Below are 17,017 nucleotides of genomic sequence, written 5' to 3'. Positions count from 1 at the left end.
GTAAAAGTATGCTTAGCAATATAATAAACATATATTATAAAAATATTTTTAATAATTTTTTAATCGCCAAGTCCTGCCGCACCCGCACCCACCTTTTTCAAAAATTGCCAAGTCCCGCACCAGCACCCGCACTCGCACTCGAGTCCCGAAACGCACCCGTGCTTCATTGCTCATGCTCTTCAAGAACCATCACTTGGGAATTTGGGAGAGAGGGTGAGTTTGAGTCTGATTTAAATAAGTGCTGGATCATTTGATTGGTTTAATCTTGGACTATAGGAAGAATGCTTGAATGGAATTGGGATAGCTGAATGTATTATATTTTATTCTTTTATTTAGCTATGTGGCAATTGTGTGTATGGTTATGTGCACCTGAGTGTGTCAAATAAACACCACTCGATAAACAATTTTTTTTTTTTTTTAGATAGCAAACAAAAATTCTAGTTTTTTTTTTTTTTTTTTTTTTTTTTTTTTTTTTAATGAAAAAAAAATACACTTCTATTTCCCTATTGGACCGGCACCAACAGTTTAGATACTTAAAGACACTGATAAAGTTAAAAGTATCTATGGTCATAGACTAAGAAACTACTAAGAAATCAACTGATGGAGTAAAATGCATCAGCATGGTTACGAGGAATTAGGAAAGTTGTATGACTGAACTCTGAAAGTGACAAAAATGTAGGTTAACGCGGTGATGGCCTATTGGCCTATCTCTCACATTGTCTCTCCCAGAAATTTCCCTCCCACGCTTTGTAGTAAAATATAGCTTCAACCCCACTAGTCTTTTCCGGTATAACGTCTTCTATAACTTACTTTCTTCTTTGCTTTCTCCAACAAACTTCTTATTCATATTCAATTTTGATCTTATGTTTGCTTATCATTTCTTGAAAATAAGTGATGACGTCGAAAATTGTCACCAATGGGTCACACCGTACTCGCGACTCGAATCGAACCTGCACGACAAGAACAATCGACGGAAGTCCTTCGGAGAGCACCGGTGTGGTGCCGGCCAAAGGTTCTCCGACGGTCAAGTTAGAATTGTTCTGTTTTACTTAGAGCGTTAGAGAGGGTCAATTAAAGCGTACCTCGATTTTTGTGGGTATTAGACCTTTTATAGTGATAGAGGGTTGACTTTTCCTTTTTGGTTTCCACATCTTTTCAATGTGGGACTCTACTCCCAATTCTTCTAAGCGTGGTGAGCAAGGATTGCCACTTCCGGATCTTAGGGTTTTTTTGGGCTATGGACGTTTCGGATCATGGGCCCTTACTGTGTCAGTCAGTGATGGGCCTTCAAAGCTGGGACCATCTTCACACAGGCCCAAGAGACCCAATCCGTCAGGCCCATCAAGGTAAGCCCATCAGGCACAATATTTTATCATCTTCAATAAGCTTGTTTTTTAGCTTTTAAAGCTTTCAATCATATGTGCTGACTTTCTTAGAGATCATACTTAGTCCACAAACCTCTCACTTCTGTGGGATCTAGGAGTAGTGATTGGTAGGCTTTGTTGCATGTTACTTTGGCTGTTCTCTCTCAGAACTTAGCTTGCTTTGATATAATAGTTTCAACTAATTTTGTAGGTTTTTTGTATTACAGAAAACCGAGGGAGGGTACTAGTGAACATGGGATCCTTTGTCAGAATAACAGGTACTTTGCTCTAGTTTGTAAATAATCTAGTATTTTAAGTACATTGGGTTAACTTGCTACACAAATGAGCTCAAGAGAAATCACAGAGACACACACTTGACATCTCATTCTGATTGTTGACTTAACTGGGCTTTTTTTTTTTTTAATTTTTTTTTTAATCATAGTTATAGGGGTACTAAGATTTAAGAACAAAGGAATTCCCTGAAATTTGGAATTATTCTACAGAGAGGATTTTAATTGCTCACTTGTTTTAATATTAAATAAGCCCCCATTTGCTCTTTTCTTTCTGAAAGCCATTTTCAAATTATTAGTAAAAAATAAAAAATTTCTTTGAAACACCATTTATTATCATAGATCTTTAATCCTACCAGGAACTTTTTTGAGTTTTTTGGATAACTCTACCATGAAATTCTTAAAATCCTATCTATTCACTTGAAATAAGAATAATGGAATTTGCCACATTCTAATTCAGAAACCAATGGAAAAGGAAAATATTCGACCCTTGATATCCAAGTATGCCTATGGAAATTAAGATTTCAAAGAAATCAATTGGTGATTACTGCTATAAAGGCAGTTATTTCACTTGACGGTCATGTCACCAAAGGGTTAGTTCAACTTGAGGGTTACAAATTTTCCGTTTAATGAAAATGTTTAATATAAAGCCACCGTAGATTTTTTGTTATTTAATTATTGGTGTATTCTAAAGGCACTTTCTTCCTCTTCCATTGCAGTTCTGATATGGGCTGACATCCTAACAAATTATGCCTTGTTTGTGATGACGCCATACTTGACAAAGGTCTGGAGTCTTAACATTACCCATGCTGCTGCAATTGTGAATGTGTTTTCTGGTGTGGCAACCATAATGCCTATCGGCATGGCCTTCCTTGTTGATGCTTTCATGGGTGACTATTGGATGCTCTTGATCTCCAGTCTTGCTTATAGCTTTGTAGGTTTTCAAAATTTCCCTTATTTGTTTATGTGTTTCTGCTATGCTATGAGTATTTCTGATTTTGTTGTTTAAATTTTCTATAGTTATACTTATCAATTCTCCAAGAGCCTTGCACCCCAATCACATTGCCTGGTTGCTTCAAATTCCCCTCCTCACACGTTTTAAAAATTGAATTTTATATATATATAAAAGAAGTTATATTTATCACTTCAAGCATCATAATAATATAGCCTATATAGGTGCAACAATGTAGAACGGATAATCAAGGAGCAACATTGGGCACCTCATCTAAACAAATCACTTGAAAATCGTTGATACAGGGATTGTTTTGACTGAGGGGTATCATGCTGCATGATTATTTCTTCTTCCTCTTTTCTAATTTGAATTTATTGCAGCTATCTGACTTAAAATTATGTAAGCATTTATAACACCCATCCTAAATATAATGTAATCAAATCAACACTTTAATTTGAGATTAACTTGCTTTGTTCACCCCGCTATCCATATTACTGTGAAAATTATTGAATTTTTGGGAAGATTACTCTCAAATTAAACAGTTGATTGCATTATTTTTATAGGTTAGGTTTGACATTGCATATGCTTTCATAGTTTAGGTGAATAGCTACTCTCAAATATGTCTATTAAAACATTGATTTGGATGATGCAGTGAACATTACAAATTAAACTTGAATAGAAGGGTGTCAATTGCAAACTATTGTATTTTGGGGTGCACACTGCAACGCCCTTGTAATTTAGGAGTGATATTTGTTATGAACCTGCTTTATCTTTTTGTACTCTGCAATGAAATAAGGCAGCGATGTTTATCAATATCTAATGCTGTCATGACAATGTTATTGATCTGACAATGTTACCCAATTCATTCTTTTGCATTGTATAGGTTTTGACAAAGTCGTAGGACTTACCAGAGATGTACTAATTATTGGGTGTCACTGCAGGGGTTAAGCTTATTGGCAATGTCAACACCACCTATCCTTTCTAATGCTGCAGGGAACTGTGGTGCATACAAGCCAGATTGCATTGGAGATGCCCAAATGGTTCTCTTCTATACAGCGTTAGCATTCTTAGCTATTGGGATATCTGGTCATATCACATCCTTGGACGCTTTCCTGAAACAGCAAGATTCAGAACAACGAATGCCATGGCAAGCAGCAGGTGGCTTTATTGTGATTCTTCTTGCAATTGTTGGATTTATTGCAATTCAATTTATAAAGCCTTGGTCTGTCCGATTTGGAATGCCAGCAATATGTACTGTAGTGGCAACTGTTTTATTCACAACTGGCTCATGTTCATACAAACGTACTGGACCACAGGGGAGCCCTCTTACAACTATATTTAGAGTTTTTGTAGCCTCTGCTTCCAATATTTTTCATCATCGCTTACCAGATGATAATCGGCTGCCTCAAACACAGAGTCTCAGGTTCTCTGTCTCTCACTGTCAACCTAGAAATTTGATGATAGTCATTTATTTTCAAACCCAAGAGTTTTTAGAAAATATAATGACTTCACCAATGTTCATGAGTTCTTTTAGTAACAATTTCCCAGTTTACTAACTTCTAATAGTTGGCAGAACAATATGTAATCAATTATTAGCTATGACATACAAAAATTTTAGCAAGCTCTACAATGTTCTTGAAAGAGGAATTTTTTTTAATACAGGTGCCCTGGCAAGGCTGCAATTGGAGTCCAATAAGTGAAAATGGCAACTGAAAGGGCATTGATAGTTTCCCTCCATTTTCACTGATCTTACCCACGTCAACTGAAAGGGCACTACCCATAGTTCCTGCTCCAATTACCTCAATAAGTGAAAATGGCAAGTAGCATCTTACTGATTCAGGAACTTGATCAGTGAAGTAACTATCAATGGTGTCCTCAGAGATTTTATCAAGGGCACTAGTAAGGAGAAACTGTGGAAGAAGCAAGAAGATGCTCATTGGAATTTTCTCATTAGTTTTGTCATATAACATGTGCCTTCTAATCACATCTAGCCTCATGGTTTTCATTTTTGCAGCCGCAATACAACATAGTATAAAAAACAGCTTTGCTACATTGATTCCACATGGGGCTACATACTTTCCTGGAATTACTTTTTTAGCTACTTTGACATACAGATCAGTAAAATGATCTTTTACAGGGTCATAGAAAATTTTAAATATAGGAAGAGGGACCTTCAATTTCCAACCTTGTAATTCATATTTTTTGCTTGCTCTCGAAGTAAATGTTTCCTATGCAAAGCAATCCCCCCACATATTGAATGTTATCCACATGGGTATAATGCATATCAAAATTTTTGTATTTAATTACACACGTCCTTACACACACGACCATAAAGTATTTTAGAGCCGAAGCCAGAGTTTGTGAGGAGAGGTTCTTTTTAGTACTTAAAAAAGTGGAGCCTTAAAAAAGTTTATATGAACAAAGTACTTCTATTTCACTGTCGGGCTGCCTCAGGTTAGATATTTGAAGACACTGAGATATATTGATATTGACTAAGAAAGTAAGAAGTCAACTGATGTAAAATGCAACAGCACAGTCACAAGGAACTAGGAAAGTTGTATGACTGGATGTCCAAAATGAAGGTTAACGAGGTGATGGCTTGTCTCTGGCATTGTCTTTCCCCTTCTCTCTCCCAGAAATTTCCCTCTATGGTTTGTACAATATAGCTTCAACCCCTTCCAGGTAACACCTTCTATAACATATTTTTTTCTCTGGCTTTCTCCAAGAAACTTCTTAATTCATATAATTTATGTTTGCTTATCATTTCTTGATGGTAAGCATGTTTTTGAACTTCATATTTTTCAACCATGTGTGCTGACCTTCTTAGAGGTAGTACTAAGCCTACAAACCTCCCACTTTTATGGGATCTTGGGAGAGCTGATTGGTAGACAGTCTTATCTCCAATTCTTGCAACTTGGAATTTCTCTGTTGCAACATGTTACTTTGGTTGTTCTCTCTTAGAACTTAGTGTATTTCAATATACTTGTTTTGTAGTTTTTGTATTACAGAAAGCTGAGGGTACTGGAGAACATGGCATCCTTTGTCAGAATAACAGGTACTTTGCACTAGTTTATAAATAATCTAGTAGTTTCAGCACTTTGGGTTCAGTTGTTACACAAATGAGTTAAAAGAAATCACACAAACACACACTTGGCATCTCATTCTGATTGTTGACTTATATGGGTCTTTATTTTTTAATCCTTAATCTTAGCTATAGAGGTACTAAGAATTAAGAACGCATGAATTCCCTAAAATTTCAAATTTGGCATTATCTTATAGAGAGGATTTCAATTGCTTGTTTGTTTTAAAAGAAAATATGTCCCTTGCATTCCATCACTTATTTTCCTTACCTTACGAGTAATATGGAACTATTTGCAAAATCTGGCACATTTTATTTGCATTTCTTTCCGAAAGATTTTAACAAATTATCAGTATAGAAAGTAATTCTTTGAAGCACCATTTATGTTCATAGATCCTTAATCCTTATAATATTTGGACTAGGATCTTTTAGAGTTTTTTTTGGGTAACTCCACCGTGAAATTATTAAAATCATATCCATTCACCATGGAACTTTTTTTTTTTTTTTTTTTTTATAGACATTCACCATGAAACTAGTAGATTAGATTTTACCACTTTCTAATCCAGAATCCAATTAAAAAGGCAGTTCTTCAAACCTTGATATATCAAGTATGGCTATGGAAATTTGTAAGATTTCAAAGAATTCATTTGGTGATTACTTATTTAAAGGCAGTTCTTTTACATGACAGTCATGTCATCGAAGGGTTAGTTTAACTACTGGGTTTCAAATTATTCATCCATATATCAAGCTACCTTTTCTTTTTTCTTTTTCTTTTTTTTAAAAAAAATTTATTTATTGATGTAATCTAAAGGCACTTTCTTCCTTTTCCATTGTAGTTCTGGTATGGGCTGACATACTAACAGCTTATGCCTTGTTTGTGATGATGACATACTTGACAAATGTCTGGAGTCTTAACATTACCCATGCTGCTACAATTGTGAATGTGTTTACTGGTGTTGCTGCCATAATGCCTATAGGCATGACCTTCCTTGTTGATGCTTTCATGGGTGACTATTGGATGCTATTGCTCTCCAGTCTTGCTTATAGCTTTGTAGGTTTTCAAAATTTCCCTAATTTTTTTTATATGTTTCTACTATGCTATGACTATTGCCAAGTTGTTGTTTAAATCTACTTTAGTTAAATTTATCATTATCATTTTTCCAAGAACCTTGTAGTCCAATGGCATTGCCTGGTCTTCTTTATAAGGAGAACCGGGTTCAAATTCCCCTCCCACAGTTTGTAACAACTGAATAATCAAAAGAAGTTATATTTATCACTTCAAACATCGTAGTAATATAGGCACAACAGTGTAGAATGAATAATCAAGGAGCAACTTGGGCATCTCATTTAATAAAATCACTCAGAAATTGTTGATACACGGATGGTTTTGACTGAGGAATATTATGCTGCATGATTATTTCTTCATTTCTAATTAAAATTAATTGTAGCTATTTTCCTGAAATTATGGGAGCATTTATAATGCCAGCCCTAAATTATAAAGTAATGGAAGCAACACTCTAACTTGAGAATAACTTGCAATGTTCACCGGACCATCCATATTAGCATGTAAATTAATCAATTTAAGGGCAAATTACTCTCAAATTAAAGTGTTGATTGCAAAATTTTCATTGGTTTGGTTGAACATTGCAAATGCTTCCATAGTTTAGGCAAATAGCTACTCTTAAATATTTTATTTAACCATTGATTTGGATGATCCAATGAACATCACAAATTGATCTTAAAGAAGGGTGTCAATTGCAAAATATTGCATTTTAGGGTGCACATTGTGATGCCCTTGTAATTTGGGAGAGAGATTTATTATTTACTGGCTTTGTCTTTTGTACTCTGCAATGAAATTAGCCAGTTTATGTCGATCAATTTGTAATGCCATTGTCCTATTATGACAATGCTACTGATCTGAAAATGTTAACCTATTCATTCTTTTGCGCTATATAGGCTTTGACAAAGTCATAGAACTTTTACAAGAAGATGTACTAAGTATTGGGTGTCACTGCAGGGGATGGGTTCCTTGACAATGTCAACACCACCAGTCCTTTCTGATGTTGCAAGCAACTGTGGTGCATACAAGCCAGATTGCATTGGCAATACCCAAAAGGCTCTCTTCTATATAGCATTAGCACTTGTAGCTATTGGGATATCTGGTCATATCACATCCTTAGAGTCTTTCCTGAAACAACAAGAAGAAGATAATTTAGAGCCACTTAGGCCATGGCAAGCGGCAGGTGGCTTTGGTGTGATTCTTCTTCCAATTGTTGCATGTATTGCACTTCCTTATATAAAGCCATGGTTTGTCCGATTTTTAATACCAGCAGTATGTACTGCATTGGCAACTTTTCTATTCACAACTGGCTTATGTGTATACAGTCAGTCTGCACCACAGGGGAATCCTTTTACAATTGTATGTAGAGTATTTGTAGCCTCTGCTTCCAAGATGTTTCGTCATCTCCCACCAAATGATAATCGGGCGCCTCACACCCAGAGTCTCAGGTTCTCTCTCTCTCAACCTAGAAAATTGATGATACAAAGTCATTTATTTCAAAACCCAAGTACCACATTTTTGCATTTAACAGACTTATTAGAAAGTATAATGACCTCACCAATGTTCATGATTTTTGCTTGTCACTATTTTCCAATCTACGAACTTCTATTAGTTTGCAGAAAAATATGAAATCTACTGTTAGTTATGACTTACATTATTCTCTGAAACATAATTTTTTAATACAGTTGCCTCAACAAGGCTGCGATTGTAGTTGAAACCCAAAATCAGGAACAGAATGAACAAAATAGATGGACACTTCGCAGCTTAGCAGAGGTGGAGGATACAAAAATTGTTATACGCATGATACCCATGTGGATGACCTTCATTATGTGTGGGGTTGTGATTTCCATAGGAAACACTTATTTTTTAGAGCAAGCAAAGGATATGAATCAAAAGGTCGGAAAATGGAAGATCCCTCTTCCTATATTTAAACTATTCTATGACCTTGTAAAAGACTATTTCCCTAATCTAAACTAGTTATTAAAGAAAAATATATACCCCCATGTGGAATCGCAGCAGCAATGCTGTTTTCTATACTATGTTGTATCACAGCTGCAGAAGTGGAAACCAGGAGGCTTGATGTGATTAGAAGGCACGGGTTTCTTGATAAACCTAATGAGAAAATCCCAATAAGCATGTTCTGGCTTCTTCCACAGTTTCTCCTTCTTGGTGCTGTTGAAGGAATGTCTAACCTTAGCATTGATCAATTCTTCACTAATCAAGCTCCTGCCCCAATGAGGCGCTACTTGAAACTTTTCAGCCACGGTGTAATTGGAGCAGGAACTGTGGGTAGTGTCCTTTCAGTTTATGTTGTGGGTAAGGTCAGTGAAAGGGGAGGAAGACCAAGTTAGTTTCAGGACACACTGAATAAAAGTCGATTGGATAACTACTATTGGACACTGACAGTGTTGAGTTCTATAAATCTTATTTTGTACATCTTGGTGGCATTGCAGTACACCTTTAAAGACCCACCAAATGAAGACGGCAGTAAAGCAACAAAGAATGAGGAATCTGCCCAGCCTTAGGAAGATGATGTGTGTTGTCGATGTTGCTGTGGTTGGTATACTTGGAAGAATTTCATTTTACATCCATTCCTCTGTATTCCTTGACAATTGTCAAATGCAATGTAGCAAGAAGCTTAATTTAATGAAACTGCTGAGATTTCCCTTTTATCCTTCAAACCCTTTTTGATAATGTTTCTCACCAGACCACACGAATTGAAATTGACCTTGAATTCTAATTCTTTGTTCTTTTCTTTTTCTTAAAGAACATAAGAAGAAATTATTAAAAGGGCTTTTTTAAGAATGAAAAGAGGAGGGACCATCCATAACTCAGGAACTGATCTCTGGTTCTGCATAATGGAGGGAACTATAATTGGGTTTGCTATTATATAGGAGGGTATTGAGGTATGGGAAAGCTCTAATTCTTTAGGTGTTGTTTCAGTTTTGTGACATTGGGTTTTTTTATTTTTTGGGTAAGGCGAATTGGATCTCAAAGAGACTCTCTTTTCCCTTTTTAAGGCAAAAATTCATAGTATTAATGTTATAGAGAAATCGTGTCATAAAAACACCGTTTCAATTCTACATTTCAGTTTTGGTATTAGATATCCAAACCTTTAAGGTTTGTGTCCTACAAACACAATTTTAGTTTTAAATATAGGTTATACAAAAATTGTATCTTACAAACACGATTTCAGTTTTAAATACACACGTTCAATTTGACATCAAAAAACCTAAATATTGTATATATTGTAGATGCTTGGGGAAAGAGAGGGTGAAGTTAGGAGATTGTTTCATCACATTAGTATAGATTTTCCTCATTCGATTTCCTTTTCAAAAAACCAAGAGTACCCCCCAACACCCATATGTCTATTTTCGATTTCCCCATTGCATTCCTGTAAGCTGGAAGCTTGGCTAGACCCTAATAGTCCATCTCTTGAAGAGCTCAGCTGGACCCTTGGAGGAAGGAGAAGGTTGAGCCCACCTCTTCTATTACCATTGGAGCCTCTCTTCCCTGTAGCCCCCATTACTCTTGCTCTTCAAGAACACAATCAACCTCCATTACTCATGCTCTTCAAGAACCATCACTTGAGAATTTGGGAGAGAGGGTGAATTTGAGTATGATTTAATAAGTGCTTGATCATTTGATTGGTTTAATCTTGGACAATAGGAAGAATGCTTATATGGAATTGGGATAGTTGAATGTATTATATTTTATTCTTTTATTTAGCCGTGTGACAATTGTGTGTATGGTTATGTGCACTTGGGCGTGTCAAATAAACACCCCTCGATAAACAAATTTTTTTTTTTTAGATAGCAAACAAAAATACCTTTAGCTATTTTTGTGAAATGTGAAATGTCCTTCGACAAATGCAATTTGACAATTCCGAGTGCTCCTTTGAAACTTCCTCAATTTCTTGCGAACACTAGGCTTATTCCTTTGGTCTAGATCACTGTGACTGGTGATTTTCATTGTCTTTAGTACTCTTGCTGCCTTCAGGATTTGCCTAACAAGTTCCATCTTGTTCTCAACCCCCATAAATCCTTTATAAAGACAGGTTGTAAGGTGTGATGACATACATTCAGGAACATAGAGTGGCTCCTCCAAGCAAGGGTTACGATTATCAAGATTAGAGCGATGCAAAAATGAATGTTCAAAGACAAGTGTTTGTAGCTTTGGAGCCCGACAAAGCAAGAGCCGTACTGCATGCCATGCATACCACTCATGCCAAATGTCACCACAAAACTTCAAGGGGGACAAATTATGAAATGTGGGATTATTTTCATGATTAGAACCATGGCAGAGAATCTATGCAGTAACTGTGCTCAATTCCACGGATACAACATTATAGAGTTTTCCCATTAAGTCCCATACTCTCTTTGCATAATCATTAATCGAATCACAATCCTTAATTTGAATGACAGATTCAACCACGCTTGGGAGGTTTTCCCACACATCATCCCCGTTCAAATAACCATTGAAATGTAAGTACTCGAGAGCTGGGGTGTATATCTGGAATATGTACTCCGATGAAGGCTGAACCTTCCAATGTAGATGTAATCTTTTTAGCGTAGCTACAAGGACAATGACATTGAGCTCCTCCAAATTTTCCAGATCATTATCATTCACATCGAGGGACAAGTCTAGAAGGACCGGGCAGGCATTGAGGATGGCAGAGAGAGAGAGTCTCGGTTTGCAAATGTAACCCTTTTTAGTAGTAGAATCCTGAGACAAGGGAACACACAAGCCAAAGGAGGATTAAGAAACATCTATCAAATAATAAAAAGAACATAGGGAGGGCAGTTAGTCTGAGGTTTGAAGCAAGACCAAGCTGATGAAGAGCACACCAACCATTTGTCCTGATAGTGATACCTGCTCCTGTTGAACGCAGTGTCTCCGATTTTTCTAATACTACACTTTTTATACCCTTCCTATACAGTTACAGTATACACATTTCCATATTTCAATCTCTCTCTCCTTTTTTTTTTTTTTTTTTTTTTTTATGTCTCAGAAGTTATAAGTTACTGAACATGGTATAAGAAAGAAGTCAAGAAAGAAGTGAATAGAATTAGTACCTATGAAGAGCAAGAGCAGTAGCAAGACCACAAATGCCACCACCAACTATGACAGTCTCTATCTCCTCCATTTCATCCATTCTCCAGTTGTTGTAATTGTCTCTGTAAAGTCATGATGCAGAAGATGGAGAGAAACCCTGTTTTTAGATCAAAGTCAACTGTCAACTGAAGTCACAAGCGAGAAGTCTTAAAGCATATTTCACTTCATGAATGGATGATGAACAAATAAATAATGATTATCATGTAATGTCTTGAATGACAAAAGAAAGCATATCATGGAATGCTTACCAATATATATATATATATATATATACAACATTAGCAATTTGACAATGTCAACACCACCAGTCCTTTCTGATGTTGCAGGCAACTGTGGTGCATACAAGCCAGATTGCATTGGCAATACCCAAAAGGCTCTCTTCTATATAGCATTAGCACTTGTAGCTATTGGGATATCTGGTCATATCACATCCTTAGAGTCTTTCCTAAAACAACAAGAAGATAATTTAGAACCACTTAGGCCATGGCAAGCGGCAGGTGGCTTTGGTGTGATTTTTCTTCCAATTGTTGCATGTATTGCACTTCCTTATATAAAGCCATGGTTTGTCCGATTTTTAATACCAGCAGTATGTACTGCATTGGCAACTTTTCTATTCACAAATGGCTCATGTGTATACAGTCAGTCTGCACCACAGGGTAGTCCTTTTACAATTGTATGTAGAGTATTTGTAGCCTCTGCTTCCAAGATGTTTCGTCATCTCCCACCAAATGATAATCGGGCGCCTCACACCCAGAGTCTCAGGTTCTCTCTCTCTCTTAACCTAGAAAATTGATGATACAAAGTCATTTATTTCAAAACCCAAGTACCATATTTTTGCATTTAACAGACTTATTAGAAAGTATAATAACCTCACCAATGTTCATGATTTCTGTTTGTCACTATTTTCCAATCTACTAACTTCTAATAGTTTGCAGAAAAATATGAAATCTACTGTTAGTTATGACTTACATTATTCTCTGAAACATAATTTTTTAATACAAGTGCCTCGACAAGGCTGCCATTGTAGTTGAAACCCAAAATCAGGAACAGAATGAACAAAAAGTGCTATACGCATGATACCCATGTGGATGACCTTCATTATGTGTGGGGTTGTGATTTCCATGGGAAACACTTATTTTTTAGAGCAAGCAAAGGATATGAATCAAAAGGTCGGAAAATGGAAGATCCCTCTTCCTATATTTAAACTATTCTATGACCTTGTAAAAGACTATTACCCTAATCTAAACTAGTTATTAAAGAAAAATATATACCCCCATGTGGAATCGCAGCAGCAATGCAGTTTTCTATACTGTGTTGTATCACAGCTGCAGAGGTGGAAACCAGGAGGCTAGACGTGGTTAAAAGGCACTTGTTACTCAACAATTCTAATGACAATAATGAGAAAATCCCAATGAGCATGTTCTGGCTTCTTCCACCGTTTCTCCTTCTTGGTGTCGTTGAAGGTATCTCTAACGACTGCATTGATCGATTCTTCACTAATCATGCTCCTACCTCAATGAAGCGCTACTTGCAACTTTTCAGCTACGGTGTAATTGGAGCAGGAACTGTGGGTAGTGTTCTTTCAGTTTATGTTGTGGGAAAGGTCAGTGGAAGTGGAGGGAAACGAAGTTGGTTTCAGGACACATTGGATAAAAGTCGATTGGATAACTACTAGTGGACACTGACAACGTTGAGTTCTGCAAATCTTATTTTGTACATCTTGGTGGCATTGTTTTACACCTATAAAGACCCACCAAGTGAAGAACCTACACAACCTTAGGAAGATCATGTGCATTGTTGTTGTTGTTGTTGCTGTAGTTAGTATTCTTAGAACAATTTCATTTTACATTCATTTCCTTGTTAGTTGTATTCTCCAATTCAATGTGGCAGCATTCTTTGTACTCATTGACGTTTGTGAAGTGCAATGATTCAACAAGCTTAAGTTAATGAAACTGCAGAGATTTTCTTTCTCATCTCTTTTTCTTCTCAACAGACTACATGAAGTGAAACTGACCTTGATTTCTAGTTCTTCGTTCCTTCCTTTTTCGTAAAGAAAGTAAGGAGAATTTATTATATTGGCATTTTTAACAATGAAAAGAGTAGGGACTACAACTCAAGAACTGATATCTGGTTCATCAAAATGAGGGGACTATAACCCAACGAAGAACATTGTTGCCGGATGGCTGATGTGGATCTCATAGAGAAACGTGCTTGTGAAAAGCGCTGTCACAAGCGGTGCTTTCTGTATAGAGGCACTCTCTTCTACTAGAGAGAAAGAGAAACGGACAGAAATGGACCATGTAGGGACCCAAAAAGGGGGGTCTTGTATTCCATGGAATCCCACATCGCCTAGGGAAGCACATGAGAATGTGTATATAAGGAATAACCTCCCTTCAATGTACAGAAGCCTTTTCTCATGGTTAATGTTTACGCTCCGTTGACAGGGTTGTGTTGTCCCCTTTTTGGGACTAGAACCTTCTTTTCATCCCATTTCTTAAGGATGGCTCCTTTGGAACCTAAAGGTGCACTCCCTTGCTAAGGAGCTTCCTTTTTGGATCCTCAATAGTATACTCCCTTGCTAAGGAGCTATCAAACGTGCACTGTCCCCTTTTGGGACCGTCCCTTACTAAGGACTAGTTACAGTATGATTGTCCCTTGCTAAAGACTAAATACCATACTGAGCTTCTAATCATGACTTGCCATAGGTTTTCAAAACATTTACAAGATGCTCACATAAATAATCCATTCAAGATGCTCACAAAAATAATCCAATCATAATTCTCGAAAATATAAGGTGTAAGGTTGAATTTTATCAACCATCTTGTTGGCTTTATTCCGTGTCAAATTTGCTTGTATTTTAGCAATTAGTAATCTTGTATTTAGGTGGGAATCATGTAAGGGTAGTGTGTGTGAGAGTGTGAAGAAATATTCAAGATTGTGCAAAGAAGTAGGGACTCGCAACTGGATCTTGCGGGTGGCTCGCGGCTTGCAAGCCGCCAGAAAGTTGCACATGTGCCAAACATGCCAGAAGCTGAAGAGTCGCACCAGCTGTTGCACTACAGGACAAAAATCTCAGGCTGGCCAGGCTGTTAGCTCGCGGCTTGAACTCGCGACTCAACCTAGTCACGAGGTCAAGTCGCCAGAACACCCTGTCTGGGAAAAACTGACTTTTCACATTTCTTCTCACCCTACTATATATATACCCTTATACCCACGATATTGAGAGAGCTTCCAAAGAGAATTTTGAGAGAGAAACCCTAAAGAAAAACAAGATTAATTCATCCACAATCTTCACATAGAGGTTGGGTTTGGATTCAGCTTTTGCGTTTTACGTTTGTGTTTTCAGCAGCTTTTTTTTTTTTTGAGCCAGTTTTGTTGACTTTTCCACGATGAACAGTGCATCCGTGCACTGTTCACGAACCCACAAATTCCACTTTTCAACAACTTTTTCATTAAAAATGGGTCCCACGGCACTATTCACTCATTTAAAAATTATTTTGCTACAGTATTTTCAGTTTTCAGTTTCAGCAAAATAAGTTCTATCCAAACAGACTCAGAGACTCTTCAAATTCCTCTACTCTCTTCCTCTCCATTGTCAAATCCTTGAGAGGTACATTACCAAAACCTTTTCTCACCATACCTATATCTATGAGGAGGCCATTTGGTGTTTGGGAAGCAGTTAAGAAGGGACCAATTTCATATTGGTTGATGCTATGGTCAAGTAGCGGAATCCGGCAAACTAAAGAAGAAATAGGTTCGGCGTAACCTCGTTGGAGTAGAAGCTTGAAGGGCTTAGGTACATTGGGTAGATTAGGCTTGGAGGGTCTTCTGCTGTTCATGTATCCCAACTACCTTCTTTAGTGGATTGTTTACCACTTGGAGGGCGGCAGAGAGGTTTTATACTAAGGGCTTTGGTTTCCTCTTCGATAACACATCGAGTATTGTCCTTGTGTTTACATCTCTCTTCCCTTAATCTTTTCCATTTAATTTCTGATGTGGATGTGATTTTATTTGGTTTAGATTGTTTATCAATTCTGTATTAAGCTTATGTTCATATTCTGCACATTAATTGTTTGATATTAAGCTTAAATTGGTAATTTGTAAATTGAGAGTCTAAACGTTCAAAATGTTTTATACACTTATTGAACTTTCATAAGGATATATCGCACATACAAATTTAAATAAATTTAGGTTGTCTCACAAGTTTTTCATAAAACGAATAATTAATGTGCACATCAAAAAATTATAAAATATCCATTTATATGTATAGAATAACAATATATTTCTTTGATATATAATAGTTTAATAACCAACACTGTTTGGGAAAACCCCCAAAATTAGTAAACACCACTTACTTACCTCTTAGTTGCAAAAATAAAGGAAATCAACCTCCCTTGAATCACAACAATTCAATAGAACTAGAACCTAGCAACACCAAAAATAGGTTCATCAATACACAATTTCCCACTTAAAAATCTATTTTCACACTTAAAATGGTTTTATCCTAGACAATATTGATTTATCCAAAATCCTCTATTTATTCACCAAACTATCCAATTTACTTTCAACTTTGATAAGATTTTTGGACTTATAAATATTGCTGCCTAATCGGAATATTCATGAAACTTCAATATAGCTAAAAGATAGCTAGTGCAATAATATAGTTCTGCCAAATCAATCTTAGAGCCAATAGAGGTCCATATGACCATACATACTATTCATACATAATCAAATTTCAAAGCCTGGACCATATAGCTATATAACAATTCCTATTATAATATTGTAATTATCAACCCAAAGACTCAAAATCTAGTACACGGCTAAACTAGTGTGAATGCATATTAACCGGTCAACAATTGAGGCTATGCGTGAAAGCAAATTAACCACAAACACTCTTTTCCCTTTAACATGGTGACAAAGTCCAAGCCTATTACTCTATTTGGTTCAATTCAAAGTCTTCCTGACATACGACAATAATACCATTCTTAATCAAATATAATAACAATTCTAAGAGCCCTTTCTCTATTAGTATAATCATAGAAACCGTACCTGTAATCTCTACTCACAGCCACAGTGAAGAGAAGCAAAGTTCAGTAGTGTGATGCGGCTGAAGCAAAAAGGAAGTCTCATAAGAATATGCATGTGTAGCTTAAGGGG

General features: G+C 36.5%; 2 protein-coding genes across 2 annotated transcripts in view; both read left to right on the top strand.

The window, feature by feature from the left end:
• The window catches only part of LOC126692330 (protein NRT1/ PTR FAMILY 5.5-like), a 31,186-nt gene that overhangs the window by 7,636 nt on the left and 6,533 nt on the right, over nt 1–17,017 (top strand). The window contains exon 6 of the mRNA XM_050387902.1: nt 8,814–8,937. Coding sequence (XP_050243859.1) covers nt 8,814–8,937 — 124 coding nt within the window. The remainder of the gene's footprint in view (nt 1–8,813; nt 8,938–17,017) is intronic.
• Nucleotides 5,606–17,017, top strand: part of LOC126692332 (protein NRT1/ PTR FAMILY 5.5-like) — a 33,087-nt gene continuing 21,675 nt past the window's right edge. Inside the window, exon 1 of the mRNA XM_050387905.1 lies at nt 5,606–5,661. Within this exon, the coding sequence (XP_050243862.1) occupies nt 5,637–5,661 (25 nt within the window). The 5' untranslated portion in view covers nt 5,606–5,636. The remainder of the gene's footprint in view (nt 5,662–17,017) is intronic.

Source organism: Quercus robur, chromosome 7, assembly GCF_932294415.1.
Source record: "Quercus robur chromosome 7, dhQueRobu3.1, whole genome shotgun sequence".
Classification (NCBI taxonomy): Eukaryota; Viridiplantae; Streptophyta; class Magnoliopsida; order Fagales; family Fagaceae; genus Quercus; species Quercus robur.
Note: the sequence above shows the minus strand (reverse complement) of the source record. Positions and strands in the feature narration are given on the sequence as shown.